Here is an 18090-nt window from a genome sequence, read left to right on the forward strand (position 1 = left end):
TTCTCTTCTCCTAAAGCATGTTTGTTTGTCCCCTCAGGTACGTAGGAACACTAATCAACTGTCTGACCTGTCTGCCAGTGAGTGCACTGACCTTTCTATTCTTCCCATAGTCTGAGTCAAGGACCAAGTGGACCTGCTTTCACTAAAACGTGTGCCTTGAAGCACAGTCATGCAGGAGTAGGATTCATCCTACTAGTAGTGTTTGGTATGCTAGGAGAGATAAAGGATTACAGGCTTTAAAATTGTGTATTGTAGTAATCATTACAAAAAGTAATCCTCACAGATTTACTTCCCAATACCAGAATAAAAGTGAACAAAAGATTTACTGTCCATTCAGCATGAACAGCTCTAACAATGCCCAGCTTATTCAATTGGCGTTGGGAGGACCCTCGTTGTTTCTCTCTTTCCCTCTCCTCTCTTATTCTCTGACCTCTAACCTCACCTACTGTACCAACATGGTCTCTACGTCATTCAAGGCCTTCACACTCTGATGGAAGATCACAAGGTGCCATCATAATATTCCCCAGCATTGCATTCTGGGATGACGCAAGTTCTGTTTGGAGCGAGTAGTTCAACTCGTCTGTGAGCTATTTTATCCTAATTTATAGGCTATTTTATATTTTACTTACTTGAGTGTATCGACCGACGGCCTGTACAGGTTTGTTTTTGTAGCCTATTTGAGCTATTCATAGAACACACCGCCTTACTGGACTTTAAGCTATAGGGCTGCTAGCTGTGGCTAGCCTACTTTGTTCTTTTTGTTCCTATCCAATGGATATCAATGGCCAACCATTGAGTGTCTAATGCTACTGCTGTGAGATGTTCACTAACCAGAAGGACAGACAGCATACGGAACAGGGGTGTCTGGAAAATGTGCCTTTTGTGTGACCGGATGATGGATGATATCGGGCGGCTGCAGAGGGGCATTTCCCAGCTAACCTGAACAATAAGGAGACTCTCACTGGTGAGTTCACCAATGTAGCTCTAGCCCAGGCTAAACATATCTCGTCGCTGAACATCTCTCTCGCCCAAGGTGGTGGAGAGTTGGTCGAAGTCAATCTGTCCCACTTCTCAGAACAGGTGGCTCAATCGACTCCACTTCACCACAGATACTGGGCAGATGTGGTTAGGTGAAAGGGCCCGAGGGAGTCTTTTCTGCCTTGGAGGAGTCGCTCGCCTGGTAAAAAGATTTGCACCGCTGGAACGGGACTGTCAGGCCCCAGGACTCTGCTCTGGTCCTGGAGACCCCGATGCCAGGCAGGTAATCGCCAACATCAAAACAACCGGGCGACAACATCCCTCTTAGGGCTGACCCTGTTTACTTGACTGGTCGATTGTTTGGTCAATACAACCGAGATTGCTTTAGTCAAGCAGTTGTAAAATAATTATATTCATTGAGGATTCCATGGTCCAAGAAGAAGGGGAGTGTGGCTAAGATGCACAAAGGCACGTCTCTTTCCGGCCATTTCGTTCGCATTCATTGTTTCATAACTTCATTGTGTGAATTGTTTGCCCTTTGATTGTTAGTGTCTATCAATTCCACATAACATATATCCCCAGTAATGGCCAACAGGTACGGTTAATTCCCATCATTTCTTATCTACAATGCTTGTTTGGTTACAGAAATTTCTGTTAATGCATTCAATATATTATTATTACAGTTGTTTACCCTTCTCATTGTCAGAGTGGACAGTTTGTTTGCAGAGTTCACAACCTATGCTACACTTGTGAGAAACACGTTTTGGTTTATTTCATTTCATTTACGAGTTTTGTCAATTTATTAATTGTCTTTTGTTTGGAGCACACCTGTCAATGTTGGATAAGGACACGTACCTGATTACGCATAAAGAAGCAGGCCTAGGCTACCTGGTCTGCATGCTAATGTGGGCCTATAAATATGCCCATTTGGGGATGTCTAATAGTATTTATGATTGTCTAAACAAAAGTCATTTTTTTCTTCACCTCAAACAGCAAGTAAACAAAGTGTGTTTATAGAATCCATTGAGAATGACAATAGTTCCTCAGTGTATGTCTACCACTCGGCATCAAAGGGAAACATGTCACAAAATACCTGATTACTTCTTATCCCTTGCACAAATAGCCTACAGCTGTGTCTGTCCCGAGCTCACTGGTGTGGGAAACTGAGGGCCCATAATATTTGACGCAATGTAGATTTGCATCATTTTCATTTAGATAGAATTTCAATTAACCACATGACAATGATTTTGAGATACAGACTATTGTAAAATAAATGAAATTGTTCCACGGAAATGTGCATATGAAAATCATAATTGGCATGCAATTGTAAAATAAATTGGCACTCCAAATGGAAAAGGTTGCCAACCCCTGGTGTAGCCTATTGCCGCCAACTTCACGAGCATAACGGCAGAATCCGCAAAGGTCAGCAGCAGTGAGAGGAGGAGGGTTGGGAACAGAACGAGCAGAACGAGTAGTATGGCTGGTGGCATTGTCATGCTGGAGGGTCATCGCAAATCCGACCATCACTCCTGATGAGACAAAACCGCGACTCGTCAGTACAGAGCACTTTTTGCTAGTCCTGTCTGGTCCAGTGACTGTGGGTTTGTGCCCATAGGCAACGTTGTTGCCGGTGATGTCTGGTGAGGACCTGCCTTACAACAGGCCTACAAGCCCTCAGTCCAGCCTCTCTCAGCCTATTGCGGACAGTCTGAGCACTGCATTCCTGGTGTAACTCGGGCAGTTGTTGTTGCCATCCTGTACCTGTCCCGCAGGTGTGATGTTCGGATGTACCGATCCTGTGCAGGTGTTGTTACACGTGGTTTGCCACTGCGAGGATGATCAGCTGTCCGTTCTGTCTCCCTGTAGCGCTGTCTTAGGCGTCTCACAGTACGGACATTGCAATTTATTGCCCTGGCCACATCTGCAGTCCTCATGCCTTCTTGCAGCATGCCTAAGGCATATTCACGCAGATGAGCAGGGACCCTGGGCATCTTTCTTTTGGTGTTATTCAGAGTCAGTAGAAAGGCCTCTTTAGTGTCCTAAGTTTTCATAACTGTGACCTTACTTGCCTACCTGTAAGCTGTTAGTGTCTTAACGACCGTTCCACAGGTGCATGTTCATTCATTGTTTATGGTTCATTGAAGAAGCATGGGAAACAGTATTTAAACCCTTTACAAGTTGTGAAATTATTATGATTTTTACGAATTATCTTTGAAAGACAGGATCCTGAAAAAGGGACATTTCTTTTTTTGCTGAGCATCAGACACGCTCAGTACATATACAGTACCAGTCAAAAGTTTGGACACACCTACTCATTCAAGGGTTTTTCTTTCTACACTGTAGAATAATAGTGAAGACATCAAAACTATGAAATAACACATATGGAATCATGTTGTAACCAAAAAAGGGTTAAACAAATCCTAAATATATTTTATATTTCAGAATCTTCAAAGTAGTCACCCTTTGAAGGAGTTCCCACATATGCTGAGCACTCTGCGGTCCAACTCATCCCAAACCATCTCAATTGGGTTGAGGTTGGGTGATTGTGGAGGCCAGGTCATCTGATGCAGCACTCCATCACTCTCCTTCTTGGTCAAATAGCCCTTACATTTACATTTACATTTGAGTCATTTAGCAGACGCTCTTATCCAGAGCGACTTACAGTAGTGAATGCATACATTTCATACATGGTTTTTTTTTTTTTTTTTCTGTGCTGGCCCCCCGTGGGAATCGAACCCACAACCCTGGTGTTGCAAACACCATGCTCTACCAACTGAGCTACAGTCTGGAGGTGTGTTGGGTCATTGTCCTCTTGAAAAACAAATGATATTCCCGCTAAGTGCAACAAGATGGGTCTTTTATTTTTACTTCACTACATTAATGTAAAAAGAATGTACTTTTTACTGCATACATTTTCCCTGACACCCAAAAGTACTCGTTACATTTTGAATGCTTAGCAGGACAGGAAAATGATCCAATTCACGCACTTATCAAGAGAACATCCCTGGCCATCCCTTCTCCCTCTGATCCAGAGGACTCACTAAACACAAATGCTTTATGTGTAAATGATGTCTGAGTGTTGGAGTGTTCCTCTGGCTGCCCATAAAAATACATAAAAAAAAGAAAATGGTGCTGTCTGATTTTACTTAATATAAATAATTTGAATTTTACTTTTACTTTTGATACTTAAGTATACTTGGGTGACTTTCACTTTTACTTGAGTCAATTTCTATTAAGGTATATTTACTTAAGTATGACAATTGGGTACTTTTTCCACCACTTTAATTGTGAAAATGGATCTTATTGTAATTCTGGCTTCTCAAACCAACACGTACGTTTTTATTATTACTGAGACTTGGTTAAAAAGTCTGTGCCAGACTTGTCTTCCTTCATGTCTTCCTTCCAGCAGCAGCCAGCCATTCTGGGCTTTAGGCGAAGTAGCACTGCACTGGCTGGCTCCCCACAGCCAGATTGAGTCATCCTCTGGAATATGTACACAGTTGGCTGAGCACCAACAACAAGATACCTGATCCTGAACCACACTTCATTGTATGGGGAAGTATAAATGAATATTGACAGAATGTATGTAAAAATGTGCCACACTGCAGGTTTGTCAATTTATGATGAAGATGAAGGAACCACTATGTTACCTTCTGGCTTTCCGTGTCTCATTTGCTGGTGTGTCAGAGAGAGGCAGGAAGAAGTATATTGCTTAGATGGATGGATCTGTGAGATCTGTCTCTGGGTGGCTGGCTGCGTGTGACCATCCGTTGACCCCAGAGCAGCCTGCCCGGCCTGGCCCGGGGTGTACAACCCCATCACAGACACATCACACACGGGATCTGAGGCATGGAAAACATGCCAACAAATCAGAGCTCAGTATTACAGAACTGATGGGCTGCTCAACGCTCAATCTCTCTCAGCTGCTCTTTTCTCATAGAGAACTTACATGTGCTGAGAAATATCCGGAACAGCAGATACTGTATTTCTCACAGGAAAAACTGGATACATTTTACCACTTCAAGCTTTGATAAAACTTAAGGAATGAGCAGGTCAGCTGCTCTCTACATCTTCCACTGTGATCAATGTGACCTATCACAGTTGATAGATGAACTATTACAGTGTTCATATTGCTCTGCCTGGGATAACAGATGGTCTATTGATGTTGATTAGGGGTTTGAGTGGTGTGATAGCCCTCCCTCCCTCTGTCACTACATCCCCCCCATCCCTCCCTCAGCCCAGATGACCCTGCTGTGAAGGGGCCAGGGAGGTGAGGAGAGGAGGAGAGAACAGATGGGACATCATGTACAGTATGTATGAATGTTGTGTAATAAAGGTCAATGAGAGAAGGAGGGACTGAACATCCCAGCCCAGGAAAGGTAACACGCTCCAGCATCACCTCGGGAGGAATTGGACCAACGAATGGCCGGCCCACACTACACTATTTGGTCCAGCATCACTGTAGATGATCTCTAATTCCTTATTCCCTCCAGGGGTCAACAAGCATTTCAATCAAACACCAACAACCCCCCAAAAATCCCACTGATATTTAAAGATAAGGAGGAAATCTGCTACATACATTTAATTGTATGTAGCAGATGTTCTGCATGTCCTCCATGGTCCCCATGTTCCCCCCATTCCTCTAATACATTAGCATCATGACAATGAGGAGCTCAGATGTTTTCAGTCAGCCTCTGGCTTAATCTGTTCTAAATAGGTCACATGACAACATCACCTGCTGCCCTGCTCTGCTTTGGTCCGGTCTGTTCTGGTCTGGTTTGGCTGCCACCAGTCACTCCTGTACTACCCTGTCCTTCCTTTTCCTCTAACAGCCACAGACAGGAGCAGTCCATATGTGTTGTGGACTGAGATCCACCTGCTCCCTTCAGGGGCCCTTGAAATCTTCACACCCACCCCAGCCACTGGCCCCCAGGCAGTGGGATAGAGCTGGCCGGAATGGGTACAATTTCAGAGGGATGGGAGCTGAGGTGATGCATCACTGTCTCCTGTGTGTGTGTGTGTGTGTGTGTGTGTGTGTGTGTGTGTGTGTGTGTGTGTGTGTGTGTGTGTGTGTGTGTGTGTGTGTGTGTGTGTGTGTGTGTGTGTGTGTGTGTGTGTTTCAAAAGATGATGCGCATGCACATTTATGAGTTTTTTCTATCGTAAACATTACAATTCAAGTACTCATCATGGGTGCAATAGTATTAGTCTCTCCGTGTGTTTTTCCTGCACGGAGCCAGGCATCATGTGTCACAGGCATCACACACGCTAGCATGCTATGTCCTATCCCATCCGCTCAGAGCAATGCGACACACAGGTCACCTCTAGGCAGATATGATGAATTGCATATCCTACTAAAAGTGCATCATTCTCAACATTCTCCTCTGGCAGCATAGTGCGTTTTAAGACCATAATCTCCCCTTCCAAATGAAAACTACTTCTAGCCTTAAGAGACAGCAGATCTTGCTAATATTGGACCGCAGTCAAAAGGCAGATTAGTCTGACAGAGTCATTCTTAATTGGTTCCTCAACAAAAGCCATTTGGGAAGGTCCATTTGGCCTGTCATTTAACGATAAGATAACAGTTCTCTTAGTTGTTCCTTAATCCTTATCAAGAGTTAAAGTGTTTGGCTGCCATGGCAAACATAGCACAGTCTGGGAAAGCTTGAAGCATGACTCTTGTGCTTTGAAATATATACAAATGGGGCCACTTGTAAGTCATGAAACAATGACAATCTGTTGGAGACAAAATACAAACTATTGCTCTTTCAAAATGTTAGCTCTTTCGATATGTTGAATGACTAAGCAAAGTATTCCATTTGTGAGCAATGTTGTGAGACCAGCATCCTACATGCACCTTATTTACCTTTGCCTCCCGCTGACAGTTGCCTGTATCATTAGTATGCATTAAAAAGAGCAGGTGATTCTCAATAAACCATATCCTCTCTCTTGCAGCTTTAGATTCCCAATCCCCAATGTTTTCACTGCAGCTGCCTCACTCCCTCCCTGCCTGCCCAGATATTCCTGGAAAATAACACCCTAGGGAAATCACCAAGATGCCTTTTAAACAATAGTGGGGAACAAAAACAGTCACTTATATCTCTCTGTTGTGATGTATTATTCTGCTAGGAAACTTGGATCCTCCCTCGTTATCACTGAGTGCTGTCTGTCAGTCAATCAGATAACAATAACAAAATAGGAAGATAAAATCCCTGCAGCGCAGTGCAGGAAAATGGATTACATCCCCATGTAGATACTTAAAGAGATTCTCCAGTACTTTGGAATACTTTTTAGCCAGTAGTTCTGAAAGTAGCACTCACGAGACAAAGTGATCCCAGAAAATTGCGTACTACTTCACATATGTGCAGATATGTACAGATATGTGCATCACGTCATTGGTCTCTCTCTCTCTCTCTTGCGCTCTCTGCTGTGTCCACTGAGCTGTTGGGCCCACCCTGCAATGTATGGCAGTAATTCTGCTTATAGATTATGCATGTATGAACTACACACTGACACAACCAGCCCAAAGTGGGAGGTTTAAAAAATATTTTCTTAGTCGCCAAAGTACTGGAGCATGTCTTTAAAGCTCCTCTAAACAGGAAGTAGAGTGTAAAATGTACTGGAATCATCTAACCTCAGCTCAGTGTCTGGCCTCTGTTGGCTTAAAACACAAATTCTCCTGTATCTAGCCTTCCCACAAAGGACATCCTATTGCTGTTTAACAATCCACACACATCACAGATGATTCATCCTTAAAGGACCTTAATGTGCAAAGCCAACTTATCTAACTTTGTTGTTCAACTATAAAAAAAAAAACATGAGATACCAGACCTGCTCACAGGGTTGGTTAACTCTTGAAGTTCCTTGGGTCTCCACCGAATTAGGTAAATCCGTCTTCAGTTTTAAATCTCCTCATTGTTGGAACCAACTGCAAAATACACTGCAATTGGACGCTCTGATGCCGCTTGGGCAATTACAAATATTGATTGGGGAACTATTTGCTGAGGAATGTGTCTGTTTCTCTTGATTGCTTGTTGTACTGTATTTTAGCTTACTTAATAACCTCATTTAGATTTGATTTGTCTATGAATTGGATGTGCAGGGCTCCCTTGTGAAAGAGACCCAGGTCTCAATGGTGACTCACTGTTTAAATAAAGGTAAAAATATCATATAGGAAGTGTGTACATGTTCAAAGATGTTAACACACAGGATAATAATATTAAAGGGGCAATCTGCAGTTGTTAAATACATTTTTTGACTTGTAAATTAATGATATGCACCCATTGATTCTTGAAGTTATATTCTTGAAGAATATAACTTATAAAATGCTTCATGAGCTTAGTTCAACTGTCGTACCCCATCATAACCCCAAATATACATTTGTTTTACTCCAAATAAAGGATATTTAAACAAACACTATATAGCCTCACAATTCAATACTTGGTTAAAACTATAATTTCTCCAGCCCCATCGCATAGCTTTTTGCTGAAACAGAGGCAGGGATACCTTTGTTATTGTTTCAACTGCTGATTGCCGCTTTAAGGGGAAAATAAGACTAAACTGCCCAAAAGGCTACCAAATGACTTCTTCTAATGTGACAAATTCAAACTCGATATCAAATGAGAAAAGAACAAAAGTTTTGTGTCAAGATTACCACACCTGGTGTCTTGACCTCAATGTTCGTTTAAGAAAATCCAACTGACATGTATTTACTCTTGAGGTGCTTAACTGTTGCACCCTGTATAACCACTGGGATTATTATTTGACCCTGCTGGTCATCTATGAACTTTTGAACATATTGAAGAACAATCTGGCCTTAATGACCATGAACTCTTATAATCTCCACCGGCACTGCAAGAAGAGGACTGGCCACCCCTCAGAGCCTGGTTCCTCTCTAGGTTTCTTACTAGGTCCTTGCCTTTCTAGGGAGCTTTTCTTAGCCACTGTGCTTCTACACCTGCGTTGCTTGCTGTTTGGAGTTTTAGGCTGGGTTTCTGTATAAGCACTTTGTGACATCAGCTGATGTAAAAAGGGCTTTATAAATCAATGTGATTGACTGTATTTGGACTGGTGTGTCTGTGAGAAGATAGAACCAGGGGGGTAGCCTGTTTCTCTCTTGCTATATTTAGTCAGACAGGACAGACAGCGGGCTGAAGGAGACACAGATAGAACATCTTGGCTGATTGGGTATGACAGTGTTCTCCCCCCTGTCCCCCGCTCTCTGCCAGCCAGACAACTCAGCTAGCTACATGCACAGAGGAGTGTGCACATGCAAGGTGACATCTTAATTCGAACCAGTTTGCCACAACAGGAGAATAATCCTGCAGCAACAGGAAATGTGAATTATTATGTGGATTATAATTCATGGAAATATTTGTAGTGGTTAATACATTTTTCGTAAGGAAAAAGGCCAAAATTGAAAAAGTGGAAGCCTTTTTAAACATCAAATACACAACACATTTTAAAAGTCTTGCACTGCAGGAAAGTTCTCCTGCAAGAGGGTGATCAAATTAGATTCCTACATCTGTAAGCCTGGGTTACATACTCAGTGACTGCTGGGCCTCTTCACTGGTCCTGGAGAGTACACAAATAGAGGAGCATGCACAATGACATCTCTAACATCAGTTTACCCTAAACAGAGGGAGGGTTCAGCAGTGGGTGTTCACAGAACATAATGACAAAATCAATTTCCTGAATGCAAATCTTTTAGACTTTCAAGCTTGAGGCTGAATCCATTGGGTAGGGTACACTTGGCCACTAGAGGGCATACAACCACAGGCAAAGTCACAGCATACACCACCCATACAACACCCTTTTCTAAACCACCGTGCCTGAAGTGTAATATTGTGAAATATGCCTCAACAAATTAGCGGTTTCTGCTCATTTAAGCATACTTTGAAACAGATCATTTGACAATGGGCATGACATTTTGTTCCCCTGTAAAACTGATTCCAAGAATCAATATCCTTCCTTGAGAGAGAGGTTGTGGTTGTGTAAACCTTGGGCCCTGCGGTCTGTATTTATAGTGAGTGTATCTGCAGGAGTAGCCTGCCTGTGTGAGGTCTCTCTGGGGGGAGCTTAGGCATGGATGGCCCTGGTTGAGGCTCAGGGTCCAGCACATGAGGAGTTAGTCTAACGGATGGAGTCACAGTGGAGAGGAAGTTGCACAATGTCAGGCTGACTGGCACATTAATCCCTAGCTCCATGGACGGAGGAGAGGAGTGTGGTCTAGGAGGGAGGGTGAGGGAGGTAGGGGGGAGAAGCCTCTTACACAACACCTCAGGCACTCCACTCTCCATCTTCCACCCTTCATCGTCCATATTCATCCCTTCATCCTCCATCTTCCTCCCTTCATCCTCCATCTTCCTCCCTTCATCCTCCATCTTCCTCCCTTCATCCTCCATCTTCCATCTTCTTCCCTCCATCCTCCATCTTCCTCCCCTATCTTCCTCCCTTCATCCCCTATCTTCCTCCCTATCTTCCAACTTCCTTCCTTCATCCTCCATCTTCCTTCCTTCATCCTTCATCCTCCTCCCTTCATCCTCCATCTTCTTCCCTTCATCCTCCATCTTCTTCCCTTCATCCTCCATCTTCTTCCCTTCATCCTCCATCTTCCTCCCCTATTTTCCTCCATCTTCCTCCCCTATCTTCCTCCCTTCATCCCCTATCTTCCTTCCTTCATCCCCTATCTTCCTTCCTTCATCCTCCATCTTCCATCTTTCTCCCTTCATCCTCCATCTTCCTCCCTTCATTCTCTATCTTCCTCCCTTCATTCTCCATCTTCCATCTTCCTCCCCATCTTCCTCCCTTCATCCTCCATCTTCATCCCTTATCTTCCTCCATCTTCATCCCTTCATTTTCCTCCATTCATTCTCCCTTCATCCTCTATCTTCCTCCCCTATCTTCATCCTCTATCTTCTTCCCTTCATCCTCTATCATCCTCCATCTTCCTCCCTTCATCCTCTATCTTCCTCCCTTCATTCTCTATCTTCCATCTTTCTCCCCTGTCAGCTTACCAACCAACATGGGATTCCAACCAATTACTGCTAACCCTTTCAGAGGCTTTCAGAGAGACAGCCACAGGTTAAAGGGGGTCCAGCTGTTTCTGTGACACAAGTGCTCACACTAAGACCTTATCTGACAACAAGTAAATATGTGGATGACCATGATAATATCTTGTGAGTTATTCACAGGTGTTTCCCAGAGGATTATTTAAATCCAGCAGTAGTAGCAGGAATGATAAAGGGAGATGAAAGCATGTACAGTAGATCGTTCACAGACTGGCTCTGTCCTTTATCTAACTTCTCATTCCCTTCAGGGTGTTTGCAATCACTCTACTCTACATACACTTTCACATTGCAGAGGGATATAGGAAGAAAATAGACACAGCTAAGTGAAACCAACCTCACTTTGTCCATAACAGATCTAAACATTTTGGTTGCACTTCATAGTGATATAGATTGACCTGAGCCCTTATAAGCCTTGAGCCGTCCCATGCAGTATATGACATGACATTGAGCAAACACAGAGGGCTGAATCCTGGTTCCACAGTAAATGCTAATGAGCCCATACAGCATGAGGGGAGCTAATCACTCTCAAACTGTCTTTACTGCACAGCTCAGTATTCATGCTAATGTCTCAGGTAGGTCCAGGCACTAACCTAAATAACTCAAAGGGAAGACAGATAGGGTGAAACAGACTGGTCACAGAGGAGATTGCAAATCAACAAAAGTGCCATTTATCCCAAATGTCTGTTGTAGGAAGTAAGCCATCTACCTGAGAAATAAAAACTGGCACCATTATGAAGAAGTAGAGAAAATCACGCTAGCATTTTAGCAGCATCTGCTTCTAATCAAATTCCAATTTGCTGATATGGTTTGCCATTGGCCAATCAAAGGTCTGAACACAAGGTTATCTGCACTTGGTGAATTATAATCTGGCGTCTTCAGGCTTATCCCAAGTGAAGTGGGTCAACAAATACCCTTATCAATATGTGATTATGCACAGCAAATGCCCTTGCTATTTCTACATGCAAAAACAATGGAAGAATTCCTTTCTATCGCACAAACAAAAGGTAAACTCACCAGAATTTTTTGGGCCTTCCAATTCGGAAAGGTGAGCAAGGCATGTTGGTGTCTTGTGCTTTTATTGTCCTTGTTTAGAGGGTAATAGAGCACTAGGCTTCTCTATAATACCTTGTACTGTGTGTTGTTTCAGCAGGCTGGCTTCCTGCAACAAGACCTCTATGTGGGCCTACAAAACAAACAGAACTTTCTGGAAGCCCTCTGTCCAAGCCTGAAATGTAAATGCAGCCAGACGATCCCCTTGGCTTTGTTAGCAATTCGTTTTTTTTCCACATTGGAGAGACGTTGAGAAAGGACTTTGAGGATAGCTGATACCAGGTACAGCATGTGTCATTCAACTTTCAACTCCGCTCCGCCCAGTTGGCCATGCTTTTTTGTTCCAAGGGTTGATCCGGACTACCAAGGAATTCTTCAGCCCAGAGAAAGAGGTTGCGCAGACCAACGCAAGGCTACTATTGCCCACTAAATTACATTCAGCTAATAAGTATTAAAACAGACATTTTAAAAAACACTGTATTCCCGAACTGTCTGACTCCATCCTTGTATTACGTGCTCTCCAGTGTCAGGAAGTGCCGGTCCCACTCCCACTCCTCCTGTGTTCCAGGTAGTGTTGAGTAATGCAGGCCTGGCTCAACCCGACAGAGAATGGAGGGTCCTGAGGGCGTACTCTCACAGGGACAAGGCAGAGAGGCACTATCCTGGTGCAGTCACCCAGAGAGAGAGGGATGGAGGTCGGGCTGACATCCAGGACATCCAGTGCTACCCTTCAACCTTCAGGACAGCCAGGGAGAGGTGTGCTCCATCTGCTCCTGTCTGTGTGTCTGCAGTGCCGGTGCCAGGTCCACTCCGCATCAGAACAGAGCCTCAGCCTCACCTTGCCTGCGCATCAGCACCACCCTATCCTGCCAACACTGCAGAACAGTTAGGCAGTGCCTGCCTGCAGTTACTGTGGCAACGGGACCTGGGAGGGGGACTGCAGGCAGGGAGAGCGATTGGGCGGGACAGTGTCCCATGCTCGTCATCTCTCTCAGTGGCTCATTTATCTTGCTTACTCTGTTGCCTCTTAAGTGAAACTGTTCAAGTTCGTATCATATTACCAGTGTCTCACTAGTGTCTCACAAACTGAATGCCCTGTAGAGAGCCAAAAGCCTTACTTTTCATTCACCTGAATGTACACTACATGACCAAAAGTATGTGGACACCTGCTCGTCGAACATCTCATTCCAAAATCATGGGCATTAATTAGGAGTTGGTCCCCCCTTTGCTGCTATAACAGCCTCCTGTCTACTGGGAAAGCTTTCCACTAGATGTTGGAATATTGCTGCAGGGACTTGCTTCCATTTAGCACAAGAGCATGAGTGAGATTGGGCGATTAGGCCTGGCTCGCAGTCGGCATTCCAATTCATCCCAAAGATGTTCGATGGGGTTGTGGTCAGGGCTCTGTGCCGGCCAGTCAAGTTCTTCCACACCGATCTCGACAAACAATTTCTTTATGGACCGCGCTTTATGCAAGGGGGCATTGTCATGCTGAAACAGGGAAGGGCCTTCTCTAAACTGTTGCCACAAAGTTGGAAGCACAGAATCGTCTAGAATGTCATTATCTGATGTAGCGTTAATATTTCCCTTCATTGGAACTAAGGGGCCAAACTCGAACCATGAAAAACAGCCCCAGACCATTATACCTCCTCCACCAAACTTTACAGTTGGCACTATGCATCGGGTAGGCAGCGTTCTCCTGGCATCCGCCAAACCCTGGCATCCGCCAAATCCATCGGACTCCCAGATGATGATGCGTGATTCATCACTCCAGAGAACGCGTTTCCACTGCTCGAGAGTCCAATGGCGGCGAGCTTTACACCACTCTAGCTGACGCTTGGCATTGCGCATGGTGATCTTAGGCTTGTGTGTGGCTGCTTGGTTATGGAAACCAGATTCATGAAGCTTCCGACGAACAGTTATTGTGCCGATGTTGCTTCCAGAGGCAGTTTGGAACTCGGTAGTGAGTGTTGCAACTGAGGACAGGCGATTTTTACGCGCTGCGCTTCAGCACTCGGCGGTCCTATTCTGTGAGTTTGTGTGGCCTACCACTCCACAGCTGAGCCGTTGTTGCTCCTAGATGATTCCACTTCACAATAACAGCACTTACAGTTAACCGGGGCAGCTCTAGCAGAGCAGAAATTTGACGAACTGACTTCTTGGAAAGGTGGCATCCTATGATGGTGCCATGTTGAAAGTCACTGAGCTCTTCAGTAAGGCCATTTTACTGCTAATGTTTGTGTATGGAGATTACATGTCTGTGTGCTCCATTTTATATACCTGTCAGCAATGGGTGTGGCTAAAATAGCCTAATCCACTAATTTGAAGGGGTGTCAATATACTTTGTATATATAGTGTATCTCTCAAATATACTGCAACTTGTGGACAATGTGGTCCTCTGTAGCTCAGTTGGTAGAGCATGGCACTTGCAATGCCAGGATAGTGGGTTTGATTCCTGGGACCACCCATACGTAAAAATGTATACATGCATGCCTGTAAGTCGCTTTGAAGAAAAGCGTCTCTTAAATGGCATTCAGTGAATTTGGAAAAACTATTCCAGACCCCTTGACTTTTTCCACATTTTGTTACATTACTTTTTCCACATTTTGTTACATTACAGCCCCCCCCCCCCCATAAATCATCAATCTATACACAATACCCTATAACGACAAAACAAAAACAGGTTTTTAGAAATGCTGGCAAATGTAAAAAAAAAAAAAAATATGAAATTGATATTTACATAAGTATTCAGACCCTTGACTCATTACTTTGTTGAAGCACATTTGGCTGCGATTATAGCCTTCAGTCTTCTTGGGTAAGACGCTGAAAGCTTGGCACTTTCTCCCATTCTTCAAATCAAATAAAATGTTAATAGTCACATGCGCCGAATACAACAGTGCAGACCTTAGAGTGAAATGCTTACTTACAAGCCCCCAACCAACAATGCAGTTAAAAAAAAAATACGGATAAGAATAAGAAATAATAGTAACAAGTAATTAAAGAGCAGCAGTGAAATAACAATAGTGAGACTATATACAGGGGGGCACCGGTACAGAGTAAATGTGCGGGGGCACCATTTAGTTGAGGTAATATGTAAACTCAGCAAAAAAAGAAATGTCTTCTCACTGTCAACTGCGTTTATTTTCAGCAAACCTAACGTGTAAATATTTGTATGAACATAACAAGATTCAACAACAGACATAAACTGAACAAGTTCCACAGACATGTGACTAACAGAAATGGAATACTGTGGGGGGGGGGTCAAAATCAAAAGTAACAGTCAGTATCTGGTGTGGCCACCAGCTGCATTAAGTAGTGCATCTCCTCCTCATGGACTGCATCAGATTTGCCAATTCTTGCTGTGAGATGTTACCCCACTCTTCCACCAAGGCATCTGCAAGTTCTCTGACATTTCTGGGGGGAATGGCCCTAGCCCTTACCGTCTGATCCAACAGGTCCCAGATGTGCTCAATGGGATTGAGATCCGGGCCATTCGCTGGCCATGGCAGAACACTGACATTCCTGTCTTGCAGGAAATCACTCACAGAACGAGCAGTATGGCTGGTGGCATTGTCATGCTGGAGGGTCATGTCAGGATGAGCCTGCAGGAAGGGTACCACATGAGGGAGGAGGATGTCTTCCCTGTAACGCACAGCTTTGAAATTGCCTGCAATGACAAAAAGCTCAGTCCGATGATGCTGTGACACACCGCCCCAGACCATGACGGACCCTCCACCTCCAAATCGATCCCGCTCCAGAGTACAGGCCTCGGTGTAACGCTCATTCCTTCGCCGATAAACGCAAATCCGACCATCACTCCTGGTGAGACAAAACCGCGACTCGTCAGTGAAGAGCACTTTTTGCCAGTCCTGTCTGGTCCAGCATTGGTGGGTTTGTGCCCATAGGCGACGATGTTGCTGGTGATGTCTGGTGAGGACCTGCCTTACAACAGGCCTACAAGCCCTCAGTCCAGCCTCTCTCAGCCTATTGCGGACAGTCTGAGCACTGATGAAGGGATTGCGCGTTCCTGGTGTAACTCGGGCAGTTGTTGCTGCCATCCTGTACCTGTCCCACAGGTGTGATGTTCGGACGTACCAATCCTGTGCAGGTGTTGTTACAAGTGGTCTGCCACTGCGAGGACGATCAGCTGTCCGTCCTGTCTCCCTGTAGCGCTGTCTTAGGCGTCTCACAGTACTGACATTGCAATTTATTGCCCTGGCCACATCTGCAGTCCTCATGCCTCCTTGCAGCATGCCTAGGGCACATTCACGCAGATGAGCAGGGACCCTGGGCATCTTTCTTTTGGTGTTTTTCAGAGTCAGTAGAAAGGCCTCTTTAGTGTCCTAAGTTTTCTTAACTGTGACCTTAATTGCCTACCGTCTGTAAGTTGTCAGTGTCTTAACGACCGTTCCACAGGTGCATGTTCATTTATTTTTCATGGTTCATTGATCATGCATGGGAAACAGTATTTAAACCATTTACAATGAAGATCTGTGAAGTTACTTGGATTTTTATGAATTATCTTTGAAAGACAGGGTCCTGAAAAAGGGACGTTTCTTTTTTTGCTGAGTTTACATGTAGGTGGAGATATTAAAGTGACTATGCATAGATGATAACAACAGAAAGTAGCAACGGTGTTAAAGAGGGGGGGGGGGGGCAATGCAAATAGTCTGGGTATCCATTTGATTAGGTGTTCAGGAGTCTTATGGCTTGGGGATAGAAGCTGTTTACAAGCCTCTTGGACCTAGACTTGGCTCTCCGGTACCGCATGCCGTGCGGTAGGAGAGAGAACAGTCTTTGGTGGCTGGAGGGTGGCTGGAGTCTTGGACAATTTTTAGGATCTTTCTCTGACACTGCCTGGTATAGAGGTCCTTAATGGCAGGAAGCTTGGCCCCAGTGATGTACTGCGCTGTTCGCACTACCCTCTGTAGTGCCTTGCGGTTGGAGGCCGAGCAGTTGCCATACCAGGCAGTGATGCAACCAGTCAGGATGCTCTCGATGGTGCAGCTGTAGAACCTTTTAAGGGTCCCATGACCCATGCCAAATCTTTTCAGTCTCCTGAGGGGGAATAGGTTTTGTTGTGCCCTCTTCACGACTGTCTTGGTGTGCTTGGATGTTGGTGATGTGGACACCAAGGAACTTGAAGCTCTCAACCTGCTCCTCTGAAGCCCCGTCGATGAGATTGGGGGTGTGCTCGGTCCTCTTTTTCATGTAGTTCACAATCATCTCCTTCTTCTCTGCAGATCCTCTCAAGCTCTATCAGATTGGATGGGGAGCGTCGCTGCACAGCTATTTTCAGGTCTCTCCAGAGATGTTTGATTGGGTTCAAATCCTTGCTCTGCTTGGGCTATTCAAGGACATTAAGAGACTTGTTTCGAAAGCCACTCCTGAGTTGTTTTGGCTGTGTGCTTAGGGTCATTGTCCTGTTAGAAGGTGAATCTTCGCCCCAGTCTCAGGTCCTGAGCGCTCTGGAGCAAGTTTTCATCAACGATCTCTCTGTACTTTGATCCATTCCTTCTTCCCCTCGATCCTGACTAGTCTCCCAGTCCCTGCCACTGAAAAACATCCCCACAGCATGATGCTGCCAGCACCATGCTTCGCCGTAGGGGTGGTGCCAGGTTTCGTCCAGATGTGACGCTTGGCATTCAGGCCAAAGAGTTCAATCTTGGTTTCATCAGACCAGAGAATCTTGTTTCTCATGGTCAGAGTCCTTTAGGTGCCATTTGGCAAACTCCAAGAGGGCTATCCTGTGCCTTTTCCTGAGTAGCGGCTTCCGTCTGGCCAAACTTCTTCCATTTAAAAATGATGGAGGCCACTGTGTTCTTGGGCACCTTCAATGCTGCAGAAATGTTTTGGTACCCTTACCCAGATCTGTGCCTTGACACAATCTTGTCTCGGAGCTCTACGGACAATTCCTTCAACCTCATGGCTTGGTTTTTGTTCTGACATGCACTGTCAACTGTGGGACCTTATATACAGTGACTTGCAAAAGT

The 18090-nt window shown here is 44.7% G+C and overlaps 1 protein-coding gene across 9 annotated transcripts in view; it reads right to left on the minus strand.

The window, feature by feature from the left end:
* The window catches only part of LOC106572387 (rap1 GTPase-activating protein 1), an 89028-nt gene that overhangs the window by 44564 nt on the left and 26374 nt on the right, over positions 1-18090 (minus strand). Inside the window, exon 1 of one of the 9 annotated variants that reach the window (XM_014146482.3) lies at positions 12062-12180. The exons of the other annotated variants lie outside the window; for them this stretch is intronic. Within the exon in view, the coding sequence (XP_014001957.3) occupies positions 12062-12105 (44 nt within the window). The 5' untranslated portion in view covers positions 12106-12180. Of the gene's footprint in view, positions 1-12061; positions 12181-18090 lie in introns of those variants that run through there. 9 annotated transcript variants of the gene reach the window in all.

This window comes from Salmo salar, chromosome 15 (assembly GCF_965601325.2).
Source record: "Salmo salar chromosome 15, fSalSal1, whole genome shotgun sequence".
Lineage (NCBI taxonomy): Eukaryota > Metazoa > Chordata > Actinopteri > Salmoniformes > Salmonidae > Salmo > Salmo salar.